The following is a 27,737-nucleotide window of genomic DNA, read 5'->3' as shown; positions in this document are numbered from 1 at the left end:
GCTCCCCCCTTTTCTTAAAGTAGGTATTCACCACAGCCATTTCCATCTGTTTTGCAAAGACAACTAACATCTGTCCTTCCACATTCCTGTCCTTGATAGCTTATCTACCCATTACTTCCGCATCATATCTGTTCCCTTCGCCAACATGCCCACTGAACCACGGAAGTCCACTCCTGTTGCCACTCCTTCATGTTTGGGCACACTCTCCACCACCTCATCTAACTCACTCCAGAAATCTTCTTTCTCCTTCATCTTGCAACCTACCTGCATTGATGATATTCATCATCACCCCTTCAATTTCCAACTTCAGACTCATCACCCTGCCTGATACTCGATTAACTTCCAACACAGTCTTAACATACTCTTTCTTTAAAATGGCACCAACACCATTTTATTCCTACCCACACCATGATACAATGACTTGAATCCACCACCTATGCTCCTGCTCTTTCATCCCTTAAGCCCTGTTTACACATAGATGGTAAGAGCTCCCGGAAGCGTCCCGGAAGAGTTTTTGGCCGTCTTAAGGATCAAGCGCCATTGTTAATGCCGGCACTAGGGGGCGTGGCTTAGTTCCGGCTTTACGGGGAATCGTTGAAAAAATTATTCAACGTGTCGAATAATTCCGGGAGCACTCCCGGAGAATTCACGTGACGACGGAGACAACACGAACAACGACGTTTGATACTTTTTAATCACCGTTTCATCCTGCCCCTTCCTGTAGTGCCGCAGTTTACACCGCCGTAATTGGCGGCCGCCATTGTATCCCTAATCAACGGCGTGTAAAACGGCGATAGAGCCCACATCGGCGTCCTCAAGGGCGTTTTAACCGGCGACAGAGGCAAACAAAACAGCGGTGCTAGCGGACAGTACGCCATTCTAAACGCCACCTCCCGGTTATTAACGGTGTTCCAAATGGCCGATAGGCGGCGGTCAGTATAAAAATGCTAGCGCGCTGCATGCAGGCCTCTCACTCGTGGCCAGCTCCAGATATTTTTGCAAAGAAGCTCCAGTATGCCTCCTAAAAGAAAATTGGCAGCAGCAAGGACTTACCAAGAGGTCTGGTTCAGAAGCAGAGGGGAGGTGGAGACGGAGCAACACGTTGAGGAGGTGGAAAAAGAAAGTAGAAGAAAAGGCTGAGGATGATGTCCCTCCCCCTGCAGTGACAGAGGCATATTTCCTGCTGCTTCAGCCTATTATACTTGGGGTGATGCCTATATGCAGAAGTTCCTGGAGTAACGCAGGATTTGCCTGGGTATTAACCAGCGGTACACAGGGCATTATCGGTGGCAGCAGAACACCGCCGTTCTCACGCGTGTCTTAACCTGCGATTGTAAAGGATAGAACTGGGTATTAACCCCCGTTGCCTGACGTGTGCCAGATGCTACGGTGTCAAAACGCCGCTTTATTCGGCGGATTTAGCGCCGTTTTATCCGTGTATTTGTGGATAGTACGGCGGCCAAAACGCCAGCGAATTGCTCCGCCCCTTTCCACCGCGAAAACAGCCGGAACTACCGCGAACTTCGGTCTACGTACTGCCTGCCGAGAAAACCGTCTATGTGTAAACTAGGCTTTACACTTAGTCTCTTGCACACACAATATGTCTACCTTTCTCCTCTCCATCATGTCAGCCATCTCTCTCCCTTTACCAGTCATACCACCAACATTGAAAGTCCAGACTCTCACTTCCACCCTTCTAATTTTCCTCTTCTCCCACCATCTGTGGGCATGTTCTCCTCCCCTTCATCTTCTTCACCAAGCAGTAGCCCAATTTTCGCCGGCACCCTGTTGGGCAATGGCACCGGTGGCGGTCGCTGTAATCCTGCCCTAACCCCAAACCTAATCCTAACCCTGACAGCACACCCCATGTGGCTGAGTAAATTTTAAAATATAGTAATTTTAAAATTACTGTATTTTAATAATCAAAATATAATTAATCCATGACAATGTGCCTTCAATCTGATTACACAGTTTTCCGATGTAAATTGGTGTGTTTAGTCATTAATATTTTGTAATCTGTTTACGTAAACCCAACAATATGTATAGACTATGTAAAAGTTGCAACTGTAATTGGATACATCTGTTGTACTTATAATAATCAGTACTCTCATACTCCATGTGGGGATTGTTAGCGTGATCAATAAACTACATAAATATAACATCATTCAAATTATAGAAAAAATTAATCAAATACTTCAAACTTCATGACACCTGATGATCGACATCAAGTTGTGAAAAATGTGTACAAATGTTTTAAAGGTAACTTTCTGGACATTTCTCTGATCATTTTACATTGATCTATAGCATTCTTTGGAGTATTCTGTCCTGTTGTTTTGTCTTTATTCGCTTCATCTTCTTCACGCCTGTATGTGGTCTTGATGTGATTTTATGGTTTTGGCTGAGGATTTTATAATCACATGCCTTTTTTGAACCCTGTACTAATTTACTGGCTTCAGCCTGAGAGCAATTTAAAGGTTGGTGGATTCCTCAAGGACAAAGCAGTTGTCACGGACTGAACCACCAGTCATTCAGTTTATGGATGACCCATTCTACCACACGATCTGCTTCATCGTATTTTTCATTCAAAACTCCCACAAACCTCAGTGGTGACATTCATGTGTCTGGGTACTCAGCCTCTGAGCTCGAGGTACACCTGGAAAGATCTTATAGAGTCAAGAGAAGAACAAGAGAAGCCCTGAACAAGAGAAGCCCCTGAACAAGTCCAAATGTTTAGGGCACTTCCTGCCTTCCTGAAAGGTTGTCAGACTTGGACATGAATCAGTAACCTAAGGTAGTGACTGGATGTCTTTGATACCAGAAGACTTTGGAGGATCCTTGGGTACAAGGTGTATCTGAAAAGTAACAGGACTGGTGTCACGAACAGTTTATTTCAGTTTCACCTTCAAAGAAATCCCCCTCAACTCTAATGCACTTTTTCATCCTTCTCTGGTACGCTTCTATGCAGTGCTGGAAGGATTCTTCTGGAATTTTCATTAGGGCCCTCTTGATAGCCTCTATGTCTTCAAAACGGGTTGAGCTTGGGGAAAAGAAAAAAGTCACACAGCCAAAGTCAGGTTAATAGGGCGGTTATTCCAGCACAGCAAAGTTCTTCTCAGCCAGGAAGTGTTGGATAATCAGAGTGAAGCAGCTACGAATTGTACTGCCACAACTCTCATCTCTTTTTGTGCACTGAGCAAAGCAAACGCCACAAGATCTCTCTGTAGGTTTGCTGATTGATCATCTTGTGGCAAAAACTCACTGTGGATGATGCCTCTGACCTTGAAGAATGTGATCAACATGACTTACACTTTTGACTTTGACTGTGTTGCTATCTTTGGCCTTGGTGACATTGGAGTCTTCCACTGACAGATCTGTTGCTTGGTTTCCGGGTTGTACTCAAAAATCAATGTTTCATTGCCAGGGATGAGTCTTTAAGCAGGTCTGGTTCAGTTTGAAGATGCTCCATGATGTTCTGACAGACCTGCATGTGGCGCTCCTTCTGATCATCATTCAGCAGCTTTGTCACTATTTCAGCACATACTTTCTGCATGCCCAAATCTTTGGTGATAATACTGCAAACACTATCCCTTTTCATGTTCACCTGACTTGCAATTATTCGAACGGTCAACCGATGATCACCCTGCACTTTACCCGCTCGACGTTGACCTCAGTCGTTCTCAATGAAGGCCTCCCATTCCTGGAATCATTTTTCACCTCCTTGCACCCCTTTTTGAAACTCTTGTGCAATCAGAAACATGTGTTTCTGACATTGCATTATCTCCATACACTTGCCGAAGCATTTCAAGTGCTTGTGACAGAGTTTTCCCCAAGTGGACTAAAAATTTGAGGTTGGTTCGTTGCTCAGAGTTAATCGTTCGTTCCTCAGTGCTCATCATTGAAAAAAAAATCAAAAAGAGGAGATGTAAACAAAAGTATGTTAAAAAAAAGCAAAGGTTGGAGAAAGCCGAGATTACAGTTATACATTCCCAAGGTACCACGTTAGCTCAAGGGTGGGCAATGAGGGCCAAGACAATACAGGCTTTCCTAGCAACTAATTACATCAGGTGGGTTTGCTGATGAGCTTTTCCCATGAACATAAACACCTGATCATCAATGAAATCACCCTCCTGAGGTGATTGGTAGCAAGAAAACTTGCAGTGTCTTGGCCCTTCATGGCACATGATTGCACACCCCTGCGTTAGATAATAAGATAATTTGAAAATTCCATAGCTCATATAGCACATCCAGTCCCATTACTTTTCACACACACCTCATATACGAGGTCTATTATAAAACTAACCGATAGTTTTATTAAAAAAAAAACTATATGGATTTGAATGACGTGCGATTACACCAGACATGCTTGAACCCTCGTGCGCATGCGTAAGTTTTTTCATGCGTGTCGGTGATGTCATTCGCCTGTGGGCAGGCTTTGAGTGAGAAGTGGTCCCGCCCTCTTGGCTGAATTCCTTTGTCTGAGACGCTGCTGAAGAGGCTGCGCGTTGCTTTATCAAAATTTTTTCTGGACCTGTGACGGATATCCGAGTGGACACTATTCGAGAAATTCAGCTGGTTTTCGGTAAAAAGTTTAACGGCTGATGAGAGATTATGGGGTGTTTCTGTCGCTTTAAGGACTTCCCACAGAGCGGGACGTCGTGCAGCGCTCCCAGGCGCCGTCGTCAGCCTCGAGCTGAAAACCTCCTAATTTAAGGCTTAATTCACCCAGGACGTCGTGAGAGAACAGAGAAGATTCAGAAGAGGCCGGCATGAGGAGTTTATGCGGACATTCCACTGTTTAAGGACATTTTGTAATGAAAGACATGCGCGCAAATTCGCCAAGTCGTTTCAGTGACGACTCGGCGAATCTGTCTGCGCTGCGACAGGAAAAACACCTCCATGTTGAAAACCATTTGTAAAATTCAGGCGGCTTTTGATGGCTTTCAACAAGTGAGCAACTGAGAAATTGTTTAACAGCTTGGGCATGTTCCAACTTGTCCGTTAAGGTTTCCAACGGAGGTGTTTTTCCTGTCGCGACCCCCCGCGGTCGGGTCCGGCCCGACATGCGACTCTGCCCGCACGTTCTTTCATTACAAAATGTCCGTTAACAATGGAATGTCCGAATAAACTCCTCATACCGACTTCTTCTGAAAGTTCTCTGTTCTCTGACGACTTACTGGGTCAACAGAGCCTGAAATGTGAAAGTTTTCAACTTGAAACGGCGAGACGCTGCCGCCTCGAAGCGCAGATCGCTGTCAGGCGCCGTGGGCCGTCCTTAAAGTGACACTACCAGACCAAAATCTCTCATCAGCCGTTAAACTTTTTACCGAAAACCAGCTGAATTTATCGAATGGTGTCCACTCAGTTGTGCCTTACAGTTTTTGAAAACATTTTTATCAAACAAAGCAGCAATCTCTGAGCCATTCCTAAACAATGAAAAATCGACGAGAGGGTGGGCCACTCCTCACTCAAAGACTGCCCACAGGCGAATGACGTAACCGACAGTCGTGAAAAAACTCTCGCATGCCCACGAGGGTTCAAGCATGTCTGATGTAATCACACGTGATTCAAATCCATATGGTTTTTGAAAAAAATAATAAGGTCGGATACTTTTCTAACAGACCTCGTATACATATACGAGGTCTGTTAGAAAAGTATCCAACCTTTTTATTTTTTTCAAAAACCTGATGGATTTGAATCATGTGTGCTTGCATGAGCCAACCTTAAACCTTCGTGCGCATGCGTGAATTTTTTCACGCCTGTCGATTGCGTCATTTGCTTGTAAGCAACCTTTGTGTGAGGATGGGTGGAGTCTCTCGTCATTTTTTTCTTTGCAAGGAAAATGGCGGAAGGACTGGAGCAGCGCGACTGCATCAAATTTTGCCAGAAACTGGGTGACAGCCAAGTGGAAACCATTCGGATTATTCAGACGGCTTTCAGTGACGATCCTATGGGCATCACACAGACTAAAGAGCGGTACAACCGGTTTAAAAACGGCCGCACAATGGTGGAGAGTGAGCCGCGCTCCGGTCGGCCATCAACATGCTTCTAAAGTGAATGCTGTGGTGATGTGGGACCATCGTGTGACTATACGAGAAATTGTGGAAGAGGTGGACATCAGCACTTTTTCGGCACATTCCACTGTGACAGAAGCAAAATTCATTGGCACGAAGCTGATGGCGCAGCAAAAGTGCCTCCGTGATGAAGGCATCACAGAGTCGCTCATGGCGCGCAACAAAAAGCATGTCCGTGTTGGAAACCATTCGGAAGATTCAGACGGCTTTTGGTGGCTTTTCAGTTGAGTGAGTATCCGAGAAATTGTGTAACAGCTGGGCATGTCACAACACGGACGCGCTTTTTGTTGCGCGCCATTGCGGCTCCGTCCCGACGCGCGAATTCCTCTGCACGTCTTTCATTACAAAATCTCCTGTAACAGTGGAATGTGCCGCAAAAGCGCTGATGTCCAACTCTTCTGCAATTTCTCTGGTAGTCAGACGATGTCCCGGATCAACACAGCCTTCACTTTGGAAATGATCTGGTCATTTCAGCCTGTCGATGGCCGCTCGGAGCGCAGCGCGCCCTGCGCCACTGTGGGCCGTCTTTAATCCGGTTGTAATGATTCTTAATCTGTGTGACGCCCAGAGTAGCTTCACTGAAAGCCATCTGAATCTTCTGAATGGTTTCCACTTGACTGTCTCTCACAGTTTCTGGAAAAATTTGATTCAGCGCTGCTCCAATCGCTCAGCCATTTCCCTGACAATGAAAATCCGATGAGAGGGGTGGACCAGTGCTCACTCAAAGCCTGCCCACAGGCGAAGGACGCAACCGACAGGCGTGAAAAAACTCACGCATGCGCACAAAGGTTCAAGCTTGGCTGATGCAAGCGCACATGATTCAAATCCATATAGTTTTTAAAAAAAAATAAAAAGGTCAGATAGTTTTCTAACAGACCTCGTATATATATATATATGTTATATAAGTGTATATATATATATATATATATATATATATGTAAATAACTAAAACTTCTGTTCAAGGAAATCAAGTCATATACCCTCAGCAGGTTGCTGCTTTTCAACTCCTTAAATCTGTGGTCATAAATGGGCATAAATCTTTTTTTATCCAGTCAAATTGTTTGGACACACCTCTAAAACATCATCCAGAAAATCAAAAAATGAATGGAAAGTGCTGCTGTGATTTTTCCCTTTGTTGATCTTTAAGTGTGATCAAAGGTCATCATGTTGATTGACCAGCAGATCTAAATCCTGTTCAACATACTGAATTTTATTATGAATCTGGCAACATTAAAAAAAACAAGCTGTCAGCTTAAACTTGAACTGTGTCAGAGTGCTTTGGGACTTGGCCTGGTGCTTGTTGAGTTTGCTTCGCCCCTGACAGACAATGATACATTAGAAACCTGCACACAGCACAAAGCAGCTCCATGTGACTGTGCTGCTTTTATGAACCACACGCTGTGTGAATGACGGTGCAGACGGACCTTAACAGCCACCAGCATCTTGTCCTTTGTGGGACTCAAGTTGTAGCATTCAGCCAGGAAGACTTTACCAAAGGCTCCTTCCCCCAGCTCCCTCTTCAGGATGATATCTCTGCGTTTTATGTGCTGGACAACTGAACCACACACAAACAAAACAGAAACAAACAAAAGCAATGCAATTAGTTCAAACATTACAAAGAAAACTTTGACACACAGCATCTCTCAAAGTGTCATTCACATTAACCCACTGATGGTCTCAGGCCAAAACTAATAGTGCAGCAGAGAAGATAATATTTAGAGTGGAATCCTGTAATGGTGATATAAGCATCAAATTCTGCAGAAATAGTCCTCAGACAATCCTCTTTTGAAAAAAAAAAAAACGATTGGCCACTTGAATTTTCAGTTGGCGTTCAGTTAGGGGTCAATTGAAGAATTACACAGGAGTTAAAATTAAAAGATGCTCCAATCATATTGAAACCTATGCCACATTATTTGCCTGATCATAAAGATTCCAAAAAGGTATGGATGGTCTGTAACTGAATTCTATGGAGTTATGGGATAAAAACAGCAAGAATGGTGACAAAGGTCAGTGTCATTTTGTACAGGGGTCAAAAGTTAAAGTTGCTCCAGTTTTGGTAAAAAGTGATGCAAATTACTAGTTAAGTTAACACAATTTTAAAAAGGAATAGTTTGGACCATGTATCATGCTTACTTATCACGTTACGGGGTAACATATGTCACATGTCATAGAATCCAATAGACGTAGACCTTGTTTGACCTTTTCTTTGGAGACCAAGCATTCAACACTGTCAAAACTATTCCATTTATTAATCCTATTAGGTCAACCAATAATTTGCATCACTTTTTACCAAAACTGGAGCAACTTTAACTTTTGACCCCTGTACAAAATGACACTGACCTTTGTCACCATTCTTGCTGTTTTTATCCAATAACTCCATAGAATTTAGTCACAGATAGTCCAAACTATATCTTTTTGGAATCTTTATGATCAGGCAAATAATGTGGAATATTTTTCAATATGTTTGGAGCATCTTTTGATTTTGACCTCTGTGTAATTCTTCAATTGACCCCAACCTGACCACCGACTGAAAAGTTAAGTGACCAATCGGTGTTTTCAAAAGAGGAGTGTCTAAAGAGTATTTCTGCTGAATTTGATGCTTTTATCACCATTTGCATGATTGTTTCAGTTATCAGTTGCACTATAAGAGCCTGACTGCAGATTTTATGATAGTCCATAAATTGTTGGGTCATCTGGAGCACTTACGTGACCATGGAGAGCAAAGCTTTGCTTCTCAGTTCTTTCGTCTATTTAGAAAGTTAATTTATGAAATTGGAGGGGTGTTCCTCACAACAGTGTCAGCAAAAGTCATAGGGGCAAAAATCCAAAATATGTGTTTACACTGCATCCAGAAAGTATTCTCTCAGTGGTTTACTTTTTCCACATTTTGTTATGTTATGGCCTTATTCAAAAATGGAGTAAATTCTTCCTTCCTCCTCAAAATTCTACTCACAACACCCCGTAATCACAACATGGTAAACGTTTTTTTTGTTTGTTTGTTTGTTTTTGGCAAATTTATTGGAAAAAAAAAAAAAAACTAAGGAATTACGTGTAAATAAGTATTCACGCCCTTTAATCAATACTTTGTTGATGCACTTTTGGCAGCAATTACAGCCTCAAGTCTTCTTGAATATGACACAACAAGCTTGGTGCACCTGTCTGTGGGCTCAGGTTGAATGGGGAGCGTTGGTGTACAGCCATTTTCAGGTCTGTATAGAGATGTTCAATTGGATTCAGGTCTGGACTCTGGCTGGGCCACTCATGGACATTCACAATTGTCCTGAAGCCTCTCCTTTGATAACTTGGTTGTGTGCTTAGAGTCATTGTCCTGCTGAAAGATGAACCATCACCCTAGTCTGTGGTCAAGAGCGCTCTGGAGCAGGTTTTCATCCAGGATGTCTCTGTACACTCTTCATCTTTCACTCAATCCTGACTAGTCTCCCAATTCCTGCCACTGAAAAACACCCCCACAGCATGATGCTGCCACCACCATGCTTCACTTGTAGGGATGGTGCCTGGTTTCCTCCAAACATGACACCTGACATTCACACCAAAGAGTTCAATCTTTGTCTCATCACACCAGAGAATTTAGCTTCTCATGGACTGAGATCCCTTCAGGTGCCTTTTGGCAAATTCCAGGCAGGCTGCCATGTGTCTTTTACTAAGGAGTGGCTTCCGTCTGGCCACTCTACTGTACTGGTGGCTTGCTGCAGAAATGGTTGTCCTTCTGGAAGGTTCTCTCTCCTCAGAGGAATGCTGGAGCTCTGACAGAGAGATCCACAGGTTTTTGCATGGTCACCTCACTGACTAAGTCCCTTCTCCCCCAAGCACTCAGTTTAGATAGGCAGCCAGCTACAATCCTGGTGGATATGAGCCACTTCCATTTACAGATGAGGGAGACCACAGTGCTTACTGGGACCTTTAAAACAGCAGAAATGTTCCCTTCCACAGGTTTGTGTCTCAAGACAATCCTGTCTCGAAGGCCCACAGACAATCCCTTTGACTTCATGTTTGGTTTGTGCTCTGACATGCACTGTCAACTGTGGGACCTCATACTATGTAACCAGAGGGCACACCACTGTCTCATTTTCAATTTTCCCAAAATTGTAATTCTGTACCTAATTTGATTTTACTATACGAATGAAGCATGGGACTGGTGAACAATTTAAACTTTGGGGCACTGCTAGTATAATTTTTATTAATCAGGGTGAAAAGGTGTTATCTCACAAAGAAAAATATGCACACATATCCAACCCAGTATCACGGCAAGTCGTGATTCAGCAGCACGAAATATACATTAATCTATTGGTTCGTGATATTGTGATCAAAAGCGCGTCATTTTCGTCACGACAGCACAAATTCATTCTAATTCATTCTGTGATGGCTGCACGAAATTTAAAGTGAAGTGGGGGTTGGGGGTGGTTATGGTTAGGGTGGGGGGAAAGAGCAAGATTAGGTTATGGTTAAGGTTAGGGTCGAGGGTAGGAGTAGAGTAAAAAAAAATGTGAGACTGGACTTCACATATTACACATTTCAGTGAGCAGCGGTGGTGTCCAAGTTAGTGCACTGGGTTTCAGTGCGGAAGGTTCCCCATTCAAACCCCACCCTGCCACATTTCTACATGTAATCTGGAGTTGCACCAGGAATGGCATCCGGGATAATACCTGTGCCAAATCAACATGCTGTGGTGACCCCGAGTGAAGAACCAAGGGAGCAGATGAAGGGACTTACTTTTTTCACACATTTCAGTAAAAGAGGTTTTGATCTCATTGGGTTTCTACCTGGTTAAATAAAGATTATTATTGTTATTATTATTATATAGTAATTGATGTGTCATCTGCAGTACTTCTGTGAACACGGGGAGCCAATGTTACATAGTTATTCAACTTTAAGAACTTCAACCTGTAACCTGTTAATATCAATGATACTTTTTGGCATAGTTTTAGTATGAACTCAGCATGTTTAGAGCTTTCAATTGAACTTATTATGAACAAATGGCAAAACCTTGAAAGCTGACCAATTGTGAGCTGTAAATCGGTGGCCACCATGGATTTGAAGGTCAAAACTAGGTCAAATTGTAAAACTGACATAAAGTATGAATTCCTCAACCACAAAACCCCCAGTAACAATATATTAAGCTGCAAACCATTGAAAAACAAATTTCAAGATGGCCAGCGTGGCCATTTTGTTTTGTTTTTTGGTCCCCCTACAGCTTCCGCCCACACTTTTGTGAGGGACTTGCCCTACAATTTCATTAATTAACCTTCAAAGAAGACAAAATTAAAAACAAACAAACAAACAGAGAAACAAACGTTCACGGAAGTGCTCCAGATGACCCAACTATAAAAGTCCCACCTGTACTACCACCAACAGGTGAAGAACTGTACAACCCGACTGGACGATCACCAGCAGAAATCCCCTGAGCCTCTGGGACTCTTCCATTATTTCACTGCAGTGATAAAAGACTGCTGCAGTCATCCACAACAAGACCACTAACTAGAGACCACCAACACATTCTGAGAAAGTGAAAACAGCTTGATGAAATAAGCCTGGGTCCCACCGAATAATGAAGGATGAAGAAGGAGCCACGCAGCATGTTTTCTTTGCTACAAGAGAGTTTCTTCAACTGTCATGGGAGTTTTGTGGCTCTGAGTGGCTCTTAGAGGCATTTTCTTCAGTTAACGAGGCTCCTCTCTGAGCGTGGCGCTAATTTCAAGAAGTTCAAAATTTAGCAACAACAGCGTGGTGCAGTTTGTGTACAAGTTACTGCAACAGCTTAGAGGCATTTGTGTGGTGCTTACAAGTCTGCTAAAAGCCCATTATCCGTGCGCCTGGCAGCTTCGCAGGACCTGAGGTGCTATTTTTGGAGCGGCTCTCCTCTTGCGCACACAATTCCACCTGCTCTGTGCGCTGGACTCTATATAAAATAATTATTTCGTAGCGGATTATCATTTTCTGCCAAACCTTGGATGCTGAAAACACCTCTAATCACTTCTGGAATCACAGAGGACTGTTTCATCTGGACGCTTTTTTTCCTATCTTTCCTGCTCCGTGTGGAACAGCTTAAGGTAACTATTTTAAATGTTTTTATAGCTTGATAAAACAGTTCCTAGCTGTAAAAGTATGTCTGTTGTATGTTGATGTCTGTTGTATGTAAAAGTACGAGGGCTGTCCATAAGTATAGGTCCTTTTTATTTTTTTCAAAAACTATATGGATTTCATTCATATGTTTTTACGTCAGACATGCTTGAACCCTCGTGCGCATGCGTGAGTTTTTCCACGCCTGTCGGTGACGTCATTCGCCTGTGAGCACTCCTTGTGGGAGGAGTCGTCCAGCCCCTCGTCGGAATTCCTTTGTCTGAGAAGTTGCTGAGAGACTGGCACTTTGTTTGATCAAAATTTTTTCTAAACCTGTGAGACACATCGAAGTGGACATGGTTCGAAAAATTAAGCTGGTTTTCAGTGAAAATTTTAACAGCTGATGAGAGATTTTGAGGTGATTCTGTCGCTTTAAGGACTTTTCACGGTGCGAGACATCGTGCAGCGCTCTCAGGCAGCGTAATCAGCCTGTTTCAAGCTTAAAACCTCCACATTTCAGGCTCTATTGATCCAGGACGTCGTGAGAGAACAGAGACGTTTCAGAAGAAGTCGGTTTCAGCATTTTATCCGGATATTCCACTGTTAAAGGAGATTTTTTTAATGAAAGACGTGCGGAGGGGTCCGCGCGTTGGGATGCAGCCGACGCGGCGCGGCGGCACAGGAAAAACACCTCCGCGTTGATAACCATTTGTTAAAATCCAGTTGGCTTTTGATGGCTTTCAGTGGAGTGAGTATATGAGAAATTGTTTATCAGCTGGAGATGTTCCAACTTGTCCTTAAGGCTTCCAGCAGAGGTGTTTTTCCTGTGACGGAGCGTCGCGGCGGCTGCGAGCCGACGCTGCAATCCGCCCGCACATCTTTCATTAAAAAAATCTCCTTTAACAGTGGAATATCCAGATAAAATGCTGAAACAGACTTCTTCTGAAACTTCTCTGTTCTCTCACGACGTCCTGGATCAACAGAGCCTGAAATGTGGAGGTTTTAAGCTTGAAACAGGCTGATGACGCCGCCTGAGAGCGCTGCACGACGTCTCGCACCGTGAAAAGTCCTTAAAGTGACAGAATCACCTCAAAATCTCTCATCAGCTGTTAAAATTTTCACTGAAAACCAGCTTAATTTTTCGAACCATGTCCACTTCGATGTGTCTCACAGGTTTAGAAAAAATTTTGATCAAACAAAGCACCAGTCTCTCAGCAACTTCTCAGACAAAGGAATTCCGACGAGGGGCTGGACGACTCCTCCCACAAGGAGTGCTCACAGGCGAATGACGTCACCGACAGGCGTGGAAAAACTCACGCATGCGCACGAGGGTTCAAGCATGTCTGACGTAAAAACATATGAATGAAATCCATATAGTTTTTGAAAAAAATAAAAAAGACCTATACTTTACGGACAGCCCTCGTATGTTGATTTAATATCTTGTTAATGGATTCATGAGCTCCGCTGTGTGTGCGCACTGACGCACTGAGGCAGTGACTCATCATCACACTTCAAACAAGCATTTAGGCAGAACGCCAGCTCACAAAAGAGTGCTATCACAGAAATAAATGGACGAACACAAAGTTAAAAATGATCACAGTGTAAAAATGACTGTGTTTAAAGTCAGGGAAAAAATAAAGCCAGCAAGCCATGGATGGATTTTAAGCCAGTGAGACTGAAATACAGAGACGACTGTCCAGGAATGGTACAGCGGTGTGCGCGCAAAAGAACACTTTTGCAGAAAAAAATTAAAGAACACAAAATTAAAAGTGATCACAGTGTAAAAATGACTGTGTTTAAAGTCAGGGAAAAGATAAAGCCAGCAACCCATGGATGGATTTTAAGCCAGTGAGACTGAAACACAGAGGCGGCTGTCCAGGAATGGAACAGCGGTGCGTGCGCAAAAGAGCGCTTTTGCAGAAATAAACGGACAAACACAAAATGAAAAGTGATCACAGTGTAAAAATGACTGTGTTTAAAGTCAGGGAAAAGATAAAGCCAGCAAGCCATGAATGGATTTTAAGCCAGTGAGACTGAACACAGGCGGCTGTCCAGGAATGGAACAGCGGCGTGTGCGCAAAAGAGCAATTTTGTTGAAATATACGAAAGAACACAAAGTTAAAAGTGATCACAGTGTAAAAATGACTGTGTTTAAAGTCAGGGAAAAAATAAAGCCAGCAAGCTACGGATGGATTTTAAGCCAGTAAGACTGACACACAGAGGCGGCTATCCAGGAATGGAACAGCGGCGCGCACGCAAAAGAGCACTTTTGCAGAAATAAATGGACAAACACAAAGTTTATAGTGCAATTATGGTGTGCGTGTTTAAGCTGCAGAAGAAATAAAGCCAGTGAGCCGCGGAGCCAGCGAGGAGCACAGAGGTGGCTCTCCAGGTACTGCATTTACAAAAATGTGACATCTTTAAATGCTGCTGTGAATCTGTGAATTGAAAACCCATATTTTAAAGGGACCAGGTGTGGGAGGGCTGGAGGTTTGGACCAAACCCATGTCTAAACGTGCGCCAACATGGCGTTATCATAGCGCTATCACAGCATTATGTGGCTTAGTGTGGCTGATGCGAGCCATTCGAGGCTCTAATGACCGGTCGGTCGTGGCTCACTAGAGGCTGCTACGTGGCACATGCGGGGTACAGAGAGGCACATAGTGGCACCTTCATAGCGGATATGTGTTAAGATGAAAACGTGGGTCATTCTTCGAATAATCGCTGACATGCCCATGCGTGGCTCCTTCTTCATCCTTCATTATTCGGTGGGACCAAGGCTATAGTTTGTTAGGTCCCCTTCACACATAACACGAAGTTGGGCAAAAGAAGCAGAAACTAGCCAAAAAAGTGCAAAAAAAAAAAAAAAGAATTGGGGAACCGTGAACAATTCCAGCTGCTGTCGGGAGGAACACACGGTCAGACAGACGTGAATGATCTCTTGGTGACGGTTTTGTGCACACTTGTTCGTACACATGAACACAGTGTGAGCACATTAGGGATGTGATACCACATCACAGTCACACAGCAGCGGAGCAATTAGATGTGCAAATGTACATAAATCAATGAAAATGTGACTGGACAAAATAATGAGAGAGCAGAGAACAGAAAAATGAATGTACTGTTTACATGTAATATATTCATGTCACTGCTAATGATTTTGTTCTCTCTGTAAAAAACAAACAAAAAAAAACACAGAACCCCCCCTCTGCAATTTTTATATTTAATTCCTGTAATTCCTGACATAGATGACTGTTTCTTCCTTTTATTTTTACATGAATGACCTGATGCGCTCATATTATGAACACATCAGCCGGCTCCGCGTGTCCCTCTGTACAGCGTGCACTGAGGCACTGGTAAACGCGTTGCAAAAGTGACGTGGTTTTATTTATTACCATGTGAAGAGAGCCTGCCGATGCATGCACACCACGGTGGTGTCTTGTGAGGTGATATTCCGCATGGCACGATATGTGATCACCAGCTGTACATAGCAATGATGCAGCCGTCAGGTGCAGCTTTGACTGCATGCCCATCGCTGTGTGCGCTAAGATGTGGTTGGGGTGAACTAGTTTGTTTTTATTTTTGCCCATGTCATCATCATTTGTAGACACACGTGCATCACTGTGCCTTCCACATGGGTGATTGGAGCACATGTGACAATATGTGTTCCCCAGCTTTGTGTTGTGCTGATGCTGCGGCTGTGATGTGAAGCAGCACAAGTTGCAGGAACGCAGCACTGGCCGTGGGCAGTGATCAGCCACCTCTCTGCTTGATTTCGAATGACATCCAACCCATGATGTGATTACATGTCAACCACGGTCCCCTGACAAACGCATAACTGTCATGCATGTGTGCACATGTGACCATGTCAATTAATACGGACATCACAGGATCAACATGCAACACGCCCACCTTCCCACTGCAGCAACGCAATCACATAGATAGGCTCATGGCTCCAGGCTGTGGGACAATTGAGCTGGCCATGCTGATTTTCTGTGAGGTTGTTAGTCAGGTTGTGACATGACGGATGGTCGGGGTGGATGTTTTGATCACCTGTCATGTGATGTGCCTGTCCAGTCAGATGGTGTGCAGGTGTGCTAGCGCGTAGGCGCTGTGAAACACAGCCAGGGCTGAGTTTACTGTAAATTTTCCATCTCTGTTGTGGTGGTGTGGGTTTGCGATATGCTATGGTGTTCCACAGCTCTCAGCTGGTTCATCATGAACAGTCATCCAGCTGTGCTTGCTTTGCTGACAACAATCACACTGCACTGCAGGCACCATTTTCAACCTCAGCTGCACCTTGACTATAGCCTCGTGGTGTGGGAGAGAATGACATATTCGCACTCCATTTGTGTTGGGGGACACACACCGCACCATTGCATGCCATTTGTGTTGCGGGGGGGGCAGCACACTCACACACTATTTGTGTTGCTCGGTAACACACTGGTGGGGCACTTATAAAATGTGGGGCCATTCGCACAGCCAGCTCGAAAGTGGTCGCCTGCTCTCTACTGTTGTGCTAGCTGTGCGAATGGCCCCGCCTTTTCTAAGTGCCCTGCAAGTGGTGTTGGATGTTCATGAGTGGCACCTGGACTCTGGCCAACTCTGGTTGAGAGTGGGTTGAATGGCCACTCACCCGGATTTTGGTGTCATTCAGACGCTGGGGTGAAGGCTGCCTTGATCACGTCATTCGGCCAGGGCTTGTCATGGCTGATGATTTCATAAAACTATATGTCCGACTTGCGTTCAACAGGCCGTGCGAATGTTGCAAGCACGTTCAGATGGCAGTGCGATCTCATCTTACCCACTGTATGAATGGGTTTCCGGCATGAGCGGCATGCAAATTTAGAGTGCATGTGTTGTGCCTGAATGGATGTGGCAACTGCTGTATGAGGCGTTCCAGGGTGGCTCCAATTATTCACCTGTGCCATTCAAATCCTCTGTGTGCTATTTGACCTCATTTGTGTTATGTGTGAAGGGGCCCTTAAATTGTTCACTGAGATCCACATAGTAATATCTCTAGATTTTAGCACTTCTAAGGCAAAGCTATGTTGAGACTGCTTTTCTAAAAGTCTGGTATAAATCTGGTATAGATGCCAGGGTACTGGCATCAGGAATATAGTTATAGTTAGAATTGGTTATTATTAATATACTACTTAAAAAAAGACCATCCTCCTCCTGTATACAACATCAGCAGGTGGTGGTGGATTTATTCACTTGTTGCATTAAAAAAGGCCTTCTCTCATTTTCTTCATTTATCAGCTCCTCAAAATATTCCCTCCACCTTCTCAACACTCTCCTCACATTTCAACAATTTCCCAGCTGCATATTTTATCACCCTAACCTGCTGCACACCCTTTCCAGCTTGATCCCTGGAGCAAAAACATGCTCTGCTCCTTTCTCTACACCTGACCAAGGAAGTGTCTCTACAGCTGGAGTTTGTCCCCGGATGCCAGACTGTGGTTACCCTCTGCCCTAGTGGTTGGATTGTGTTACTGTAACTACAGGTGCATCACAAGAAATTACAGTATCGTGGAAAAAGTTAAATATTTTTTGTTAGGTATTTCAGAGAGTGAAAATTTGACATATTCTAGTTTCAATACGTAGGAACTAAAATGTTTCAGCCATTTTTTATTTTAATCTTGATAATTACAGCCTCCTGCTCCAAAAAGTAGAAAACACATATTAAAATATTAGAATATTTAATTTCAAGTCACTCTTTATGCAGTATTAGTACCATGAATCTCTCAAATCTGTTTCAGTACACACAACTAAAATCACGTGCAATTGCAAACCACAGGATGAAATATGTAATGTCCTAGGTGTCACCATCATGCATGGATCATGTGCAACTGCCAGGTGCAGGAAGAAATAAGTAATGTCCAGTGGGGAAGAGCTCCTGGATGCACAGATCATGTGTGACTTTCTCGTGTGGACACATGTCTTCCTTGGTTGTATTCACCACTGTGCTATTCACAGTGGTTGCATCCACCACTGTGCTGAAGCATACCTCTATGCACAGGCTCCTGCTGCGGTCCTCTACATAAAAGTTAATCTCAGCTTGTGTGTCCTGCCATTTGACCATGTGTGTGTATGTGGGTTGGCAGTTGAGGCACAGGATTCCCTCTCCTGCTATTTTGGGGTGCTTCCAGGACAGCTCCTGCATGTCTCCCATGAGGAATGTCAGATTCTCATTCGTGTCTCGAATCACTCACCAAGTAGCCTCTCATGATTCTTGCACATTATGAGTTGTGAGGACTACATTCAGAGGGCTTCCTGATACCCGTGATGACCCTGGAACTGTGTGGGACTGTGTGGAGAGGACCCTTGTCGCCTCGCCAACTTTTAACTGCTCAAAATCCAGGCACAACAAGTTCGATGCCATGCGATGGCGTGCAACATCATGCAAGTCAAGCAACGGAAGAGCGACACCTAGAGAAATCAAGCAATTTCCCTCGCAATTGCCATTCGCATGCTGTGGGGATACAGGGATGAGAATTTTCCACGCATCTGTGGATTTCAGAGTTTTTCTGAGTTTCTGGTCCATGTCTGAGAAAAGTGTAAATCCGTTGAGAAAAATTTTGAGGGAGTTGTGTAGCGAGGGTCATCCGTGTGAGTTAAATCGTTCCTCATATGCATGGGAGCCATAATAGCACTGCTGAAACTGCAAGCTAAAACACAAAAATGTCATTGGTTACTTTTTCTACAACAGCGAACTTTCAGTCAATCAGAATCTCTGCAATATCTCAAGTCACTGAAAGTACCTGGATGTGGACATTTTGAGTTTCTGCAAGTTTGGTCTGTTGAGCTGTGTCTTTAACATCAACAAAAGTAAAGACAGAGAGGATGAAGACCACATTAAAGACATCGATAGTGGTGTAAAAAAAGGTTTAAGTGGACATGTTTGGAGCAGGAGGTGGCCCTGGACAAAGGCAAGACTTGATGAATTTGTCCGCAAGGTTGAGCTCCCCATTAAAGCCCTCTGTACGCTATGTTTGGATTTCAACAACAAAACTTTGGAAGAACACTGCAAAATGAAAAAAACATGTCATCAAATTAATATTAAATGGACTAATCTTCCTGGGTCCAGAGCGTGGAAGAGGCACAGTGAGCCCCAAAGCCCACAGCACTCATACCGGTCAGTGACTCAACATCCAGTGTGCGCAGGTGCGTGACCAATAATTCTAATCATGCAATTAAAATGCGTTCACAATCACTGAAATTTTTAAGTGTGATGCAGTTACTGTGTACATACTGAAGTGCAATTCAGTGCTGCAAATTCCAGTGTTTGTATAATTTGTTTCCATGTTCTGTTTATTTCATAATCTAAAAAAAAATCTGGAAATCACAATGTATTATTTTTTTTTTAATAATTTATTTGTATGTTACTGCTGCAAATAAGTATTTCAACACCTGTGAAAATCAATGTTAATATTTGGTACAGTAGCCTTTGGAACCTTTGGTGTTGATTCCAAAAAGCTCTATTCTGGTCTCATCTGACAACAAGACCTTTTCCCATGCCTCCTCTGGATCATCCAGATGGTCACTGGTGAACTTCAAACGGGCCTGGACATGTGCTGGCTTGAGCAGGGGGACATGTGTTACTAATGTAATCTTTGTGACTGTGGTCCCAGCTCTCTTCAGGCCATTGACCAGGTCATCCTGTGTAGTTCTGAGCTTTCTCAGAATCATCCTTACCCCATAAAGTGAGATCTTGCATGGAATCCCAGACCGAGGGAGATTGACAGTCATCTTGTGTTTCTTCCATTTTCTAATAAATAATCATAACAGTTGTTATCTTTTACCAAGCTGCTTGCCTGCTGTCCTGTAGTCCATCCCAGCCTTGTGCAGGTCTACAGTTTTGTCCCTGGTGTCCTCAGACAGTTCTTTGGTCTTGGCTATGGTGGACAGGTTGGGGTGTGATTGAGTGTGTGAACAGGTGTCTTTTATACAGGTAACAAGTTCAAACAGGTGCAATTAATACAGGTAAAGAGTGCAGAATAAGAGGGCTTCTTAAAGAAAAATTAACAGGTCTGTGTGAGCCAGAATTCTTGCTAGTTGGTAGGGGATCAAATGCTTATTTGCAGCAGTGACATACAAATAAATCATTAAAAGAATCATACATTGTGATTTCTGGAATTTTTTTTTTTTTTTTTTTTTTTTTTAGATTATGTCTCTCACAGTGGACATGCACCTGAGATGAAAATTTTAGACCCCTCCATGATTTCTAAGTGGGAGAACTTGCAAAATCGCAAAGTGTTCAAATACTTATTTTCCCTCTCTCTCTCTCTCTCTCTCTCTCTCTCTCTCTCTCTCTCTCTCTCTCTCTCTCTCTCTCTCTCTCTCTCTCTATATATATATATATATGTGTGTGTGTGTGTATGTATGTATTTTATGGCTATATTTTGAAACGTAACACGCTTTTTCTGAAACTGTGACCCATGTGGAGAAATCTAAACCTAATATATTTGCATGAAGTTTCAGTATATTTCAGAGCTCATTGCAAGCTAAGGAAAGACACTTAAAGAATAGTTTTGGCAAGTTCAGTAATATTTGTCCAATGCTATGGCATTTATAGTAAGGACATATGCTATAGCACTAGGCAGGTATCACTGAAAGCAAGTCTACATAGACAGTCTTTTATTACAGTAAGGCTTCCACATACCCCAACATACAAAAAATCTAAAATGGAAATTCCTGAAATAAGGTCTCTCTAGTGGCCCCGAAATGCCTCTAAAATGCTCAAAACATGGGTCCCCACCATGGGTGCTGGATCCTGCTGCCCCTGGACCCTGTTGCCCCAGGCCCCTGCTGATTTTCAGAGGTTTTTTTTGCTCATTCTCATCCATGGGGATAGGAGTTTAAGGCATTCCAGAAATCTTCTTTCTCCTTTCATCTCACAACCTACCTGTGGGGCCTATACACTGATGGCATTCATCAGCACCCTCCAATTTCCAACTTCACACTCACCACCTGTCAGACACTCGCTTCACCTCCAACACACTGTTTATATACTCTTCTTTTAGAATGACACCAACACCATTTCTCCTCCCGTGCACACCATGATACAACAGTTTGAACCCATCTCCAAACCTCACAAAGTATGAACACAAAGTATGTCAACCTTTCTCCCTCACCATCATATCAGCCTACTCGCATCCTTTCCAAGTCATACTGATAACATTCACATACTGACATTCACTTCCACACTGAACTCTTTCCTCCTTTGCCTCTCACCATATTGTCCGCTTCTTCTTCATAATGTGAACTATTCACCATGTATTGATCTTAATTGAGATTTGACACATTTTACACCGAATGCCTTTTGTGATGCAATTCCAGCTGTAACTAGAGAAACCTGCCAAGAGTTTCCCATGTGGCCTCCCAGCCAAGTACAAACCAGGACCTGTTCTGTTTCACCACAGACATCTGATGGGATCAGGTGTGTACAGAGCAGCATGGCTGTGGTATAATTATGCAAAATTGTTTTGTAAAGCAGGAATGAATGTATTACAGAGAGTCATAAAAGACACTATAAAAGCACCAAAACATACAGGTCCATCAAAGCAAACACCCCAAGAGTAATGAACACTTGTTTCCTGAAGTCATCATCACACTGAAATCACACAGTTGATAGACAACACAGCAACAATATTCCAATTGCAAAAATCTGTTTTACACTGTATTGTACAAAATACAAAATATTTTACAATTATTTACACTTCATACATTTATATTTTATAGCATGTTTTGGCAGTTATGTGAGTGTTTGGAACTGTGTGTGTGTTATATTTACTGTATGTGTCATGCTGTGGATGATTAGTTTCTTTTTTAAACTGAGTGTACACTGAGCTCCATTTTTAGGTAATAAACTGAATTTCATTGACTATATTGTACAATGACAATAAAATACTGTAATCTTGAATCTTGGGAGTAAAAGCAATTTGCCTCCAAAAAAAGACCATCCAAGAAAAACAATGAAAATAAATGTCTGATGGAGTGTGTTGTTGGCTGACAAGAAAAATTGTTGGAGCATTATTCATCCTCCATCTGTGTACTTTAATTGGTGTTTCTGTACATATCTTATGAAATGTGTCACAAAAGACTCAAAAATAGACCACACTTCATTATGATGAAGTGCTGATGTGCCTCCTGTCAGAGCTGATTCTCAGGCATTCCTCCAAACTCATCAGCAGCCAAAAAAGACAGGCAACCCAAAGCACAGACATACGTCCAGGACCTCAGGGTGCCCGTAGATCTTACACTTTTAATACAACATGCAAATTTTACCCTCCATCTGAAAGGTCTCCATCTCATACCTCCTGAATCTGGAGCACCATTGGCATCCTTACACTCAAATATTTTCCACATACAGTTTTCTACATAGAACACATATTGTGTGTTCTTCACACATATCTCTGTCCAATGCGGGAAACATCATCATTATCATAATTATTGTTAAAATCATCACTAAGATAATTTTTGCCACTTAACCAGGTCCAGGTTGCAGTGGCACCAAGCAGCTCACCCCATACTTGTCATGTTCTCTCACTCTTCCCAGGCCAGCCTGGGGGGGCCTCTTTCTAAGTGGAGATGCCAAAAAGATGTCCTAAGGGATATGACCCGTGGACATCCTCACCAGATGCCCGAACCACCTTAACTGGTACCTGTTGATGCGAAGAAGCAGAGGCTCCACTACAAGTCCCTCCTGGATATATGAGTTTCTCACACTGTCTCAGAATGGAAGTCTATATATCCAATGGAGGAATCTCATTTTGCTTGTAACTGCTAACTTGCTCTTTTAGTTATTACCCAAAGTTCATGACCATTGGTGGGGATAGGTAAATCGAAGGTCTCACTCTCTGGCTCAGCTCTTTCTTCACTCTGGCAGTCAGGTACAGAATCTGCAGGAATTCAGATTCAGCACTAATCTATTTGTTGACCTCACACTCCATCTTACCCACACTTGTGAACAAGACCCTGAAATACAGAGTCGTGTCACAACATGACAGCTGATCATTCAGATTCTAACATCTCAGACGGTGATGATGGATCATTCAGATGCAGTAACATCTCAGAGTGTGACAGCTGATCATTCTGTCTCTAACATCTCAGAGCGTGATGGGCGATCATTCAGACACAGTAACATCTCAAAGCGTGACGACTGCCCGTTTAGACACAGTAATGTCTCGGAGTATAACGACTGATTGTTCAGATACAGTAATGTCTCAGAGCGTGATAACTGATCATTCAGATGCAGTAATGTCTCAGAGGGTGACAACTGACTGTTCAGACGCAGTAACATTTCAGGGCATGACGACTGAACCTTCAGACACAGTAATGTTTCAGAGAGTGACGACAGATCATTCAGATGCAATAATGTGTCAGAGTGTGACAACTGATCATTGAGGTGCAGTAACATCTTAAAGCGTGATGAATGATTGTTCAGATGCACTGACATCAGAGTGTGATAACTGATCATTCAGACACAGTAAGGTCTCAGAGTGTGACGACTGATTGTTCAGACGCAATAATGTATAGAGCATGATGACTGATCATTCAGACGCAGTAACGTTTCAGACCGTGAAGACTGATCCTTCAGATGCAGTAACATCTCAGATACAGTAATGTCTTAAATCATGATGACTGATTGTTCAGATGCACTAATGTTTCAGAGGGCAGATCATTCAGATGCAGTAATGTCTCAGAGGGTGATGACTGATCATTCGGATGCAGCAATGCATAGAGCATGATGACTGATCATTCAGACGCAGTAACGTTTCAGACCGTGAAGACTGATCCTTCAGATGCAGTAACATCTCAGAGCGTGACGACTGATCATTCAGACGCAGTAACGTTTCAGACCGTGACAACTGATTGTTCAGATGCAGTGACATCAGAGTGTGATAACTGATCTTTCAGACACAGTAAGGTCTCAGAGTGTGACGACTGATCGTTCAGATGCAGTAACATCTCAGAGCGTAATGACTGATCCTTAAGATGCAGTAATGTCTCAGAGCGTGATAACTGTTCTTCAGATGCAGTAACGCCTTAGCGTGAGATGACTGATCATTCAGGCGCAGTAACATCTTAGAGCGTGATGACTGACCGTTCAGATGCAATAACGTCTCAGAGCATGATGACTGATCCTTCAGATGCAGTAATGTCTGAGAGGGTGACGACAAATCGTTCAGATGCAGTAACGTTTCAGAACGTGCTGACTGATCATTCAGAAGCAGCAATTTGTCAGAGCGTGATGACTGATCATTCAGATGCAGACACAGTACAGTTTCAGGCCGTGATGACTGATCCTTCAGATGCAGTAACGTTTCAGACCGTGACAACTGATTGTTCAGATGCAGTGACATCAGAGTGTGATAACTGATCTTTCAGACACAGTAAGGTCTCAGAGTGTGACGACTGATCGTTCAGATGCAGTAATGTTTCTGAGAATGATGACTGATCCTTAAGATGCAGTAATGTCTCAGAGCGTGATAACTGTTCTTCAGATGCAGTAACGCCTCAGCATGAGATGACTGATCATTCAGGCACAGTAACATCTTAGAGCGTGATGACTGACCGCTCAGATGCAATAACATCTCAGAGCATGATGACTGATCCTGAAGATGCAGTAATGTCTCAGAGCATGATAACTGTTCTTCAGATGCAGTAACGCCTCAGCGTGAGATGACTGATCATTCAGGCGCAGTAAAATCTTAGAGCATGATGACTGACCGCTCAGATGCAATAACGTCTCAGAGCATGATGACTGATCCTTCAGATGCAGTAATGTCTGAGAGGGTGACGACAAATGGTTCAGATGCAGTAACATTTCAGAACGTGATGACTGATCATTCAGAAACAGCAATGTCTCAGAGCGTGATGACTGATCATTCAGATGCAGTAGCATGTCAGAGCATGACGACTGATCCTTTGGACGTAGTAATGTCTCAGAGCATGACAACTGATTGTTTAGATGCAGTAACATCTCAGAGCATGATGACTGATCCTTCAGATGCAGTCATGTCTCAGAGGGTGGCGACTGATCATTCAGACGCAGTAATGTCTGAGAGGGTGACGACAAATCATTCAGATGCAGTAACGTCTCAGAGCATGACAACTGATCATTCAGATGCAGTAATGTTTCAGAGCATGATGACTGATCATTCAGATGCAGTAACGTGTCAGAGCGTGATGACTGATCCTTCAGACATAGTAGCGTCTCAGAGCATGAGAACTGATTGTTTAGATGCAGTAACATCTCAGAGCGTGATGACTGATCCTTCAGATGCAGTAATGTCTCAGAGGGTGACGACTGATCATTCAGACGCAGTAATGTCTCAGAGCGTGACGACTGTTCCTCAGATGCAGTAACACCACAGCGTGAGATGACTGATCGTTCAGGCGCAGTAATGTCTCAGAGCATGATGACTGTTCTTCAGATGCAGTAACGCCTCAGCGTGAGATGAGTGATCGTTCAGGCTCAGTAACATCTTAGAGCATGATGACTGACCGCTCAGATGCAGTAACGTCTCAGAGCATGACGACTGATCCTTCAGATGCAGTAATGTCTCAGATGATGACGACTGATCATTCAGATGCAGTAATGTCTCAGAGCCTGACGACTGATCCTTCAGATGCAGTAACATCTCAGAGCGTGACGACTGATCATTCAGATACAGTAATGTCTCAGAGCGTGACGACTGTTCTTCAGATGTAGTGACGCCTCGGCGAGGGATGGCTGTTCATTCAGATGCAGTAACATCTTAGAGTGTGATGACTGACAGCTCAGATGCAGTAATGTCTCAGAGCATGATGACTGATCATTCAGATGCACTACCTCAGAGTATGACAACTGATCATTCTGATCCAGTAACATCTCAAGGTGTGACGACTGACACAATCAGTTTTTAAAAAGGATGCACTACAAGCCATACAAGCTCACTGTGATGGTTTCATTGTCCCAGGAAGGGTTTTCAGCTGTTAACATTTTTTAATTTTGGAATCTCAAAACCAACTGTCCATGATTAGCAAAAAAAAATTGTCATAATACTTTTTACAACACTAATATTATTAAAAAGTCCACATTCAATGGCTTTTCCTTGATGAACCCCCTGAGTAAAAATGTTTTCCACCAAATAATGTCATCTTTTCTCCTCTGCTATTGCATTTTGTGTTGAACATGTTTATTCTCTTTATCTCTTTTTTATTGTTTCATGCACACTTGTGCCTTATTGCTGCTCACTGCTGGACTCGCTGTGGGTTGCTTGTCATGCTACTGATGCAGCTGCTGAAGCTTATTCTACTGCTACATCCATTATTAAGCCTCTGGATAAGCAAGTTAATGAAATGACAAAAAGATGTGCATGTTGTCATCCGTCAGCAGCTGCTGCCTCACATACTACTTTAACAACATAACTTTGTCTTTCTAAGAATTTACTCTGATTGTTGTCTTGGTTTAGGGCCCTGTCACGCTAGAGTATGGATGTTGTATGAATCACATGAATTGGAAAGACAAACAGAATTCAAGGTGCATTTGTACGGGACAGACATTTGTACAGCCATGTACGAATGCCGCAAGAATACCCAGAATGTGGTACAAAGCCAGCTCGCATGATTTGCGGAGTTCGGGGGTAGCAGTTCATGAATCCAGGTTGAGTACCCAGAGTGCAGGTCAAATATGGACAAAAACCTTCCACCATGAAAAAAAATCAAAACAGAATAAAATTAAGAAGACAGAGAACAAAAACAACACATAGGAAAACCCCACAATGCTGGCAGAATGCAGCAGGAATATGCAGAATGCTGCTCCAATGCTGTACGTACCACCTGAGATCAGGGTGGAAAGCAATCAGGGGGAGTGGGGAGTGTGCCCTGCCCCACAGCGAGTCAAAGGCTCTGTGTGGTGCACCACTTAAGGCCCTAATGTGCATGATATTACAGATTAGGGATAGAGTGATAATTGGCTGGGCCAATAATCTGCATCAGCCGATAATCCCGCTTTGTGTTCTGTAGCGATAGACCGATAATCAGCCAGGCCGATAATCAGCCGATGCCAATAATTGTCATGGCCGATAATCAGCCAATAATCGCCCAAGCCGATTATCCGTCTGTCCCTATTATAGATCCATTGTCACTCCCCCTCATGTGTCAGAGGATTTATCTGTATTATCATGGTAACATGGCTGTTAGACCCCATCCAGTCAGCCGCAGCGAGCGTCAGCGTGTCACAGAGATGTGCTGTACCTGTGATCATGGTGTAACATTCAGAATGTGCTATCACAGAGCCATAGTCAGTCCACCTCATGTGTCAGAGGACTTATCTGTATTATCATGTTATCATGGCTGTTAGACCCTGTCCAGACAGCCACAGTGCATGTCACAGAGCACATCACAGAGACCAGCTGACTCGCTGTGACACACAATGTATTCGGTGTGATTGTACAATGTTAACGTCTAGTGCACATGATGATTGCATGCCACAGACTTTGTACGTTACAATATTTCCTTTGCACACCCTGAACAGGATGCATAGAGGTGGGGTTAGTGCAGCAGATAAGAGAATATTTAGACTGGAATCCTGCAAAT

General features: G+C 43.3%; 1 protein-coding gene across 1 annotated transcript in view; it reads right to left on the bottom strand.

Moving 5' to 3' along the window:
• Positions 1 to 27,737, bottom strand: part of ntrk3b (neurotrophic tyrosine kinase, receptor, type 3b) — a 618,832-nt gene that overhangs the window by 87,445 nt on the left and 503,650 nt on the right. Inside the window, exon 12 of the mRNA XM_034184491.1 lies at positions 7,496 to 7,626. Within this exon, the coding sequence (XP_034040382.1) occupies positions 7,496 to 7,626 (131 nt within the window). The remainder of the gene's footprint in view (positions 1 to 7,495; positions 7,627 to 27,737) is intronic.

Source organism: Thalassophryne amazonica, chromosome 2 (genome assembly GCF_902500255.1).
Source record: "Thalassophryne amazonica chromosome 2, fThaAma1.1, whole genome shotgun sequence".
NCBI lineage: Eukaryota > Metazoa > Chordata > Actinopteri > Batrachoidiformes > Batrachoididae > Thalassophryne > Thalassophryne amazonica.
This window is presented reverse-complemented; position numbering and strand designations above follow the sequence as displayed.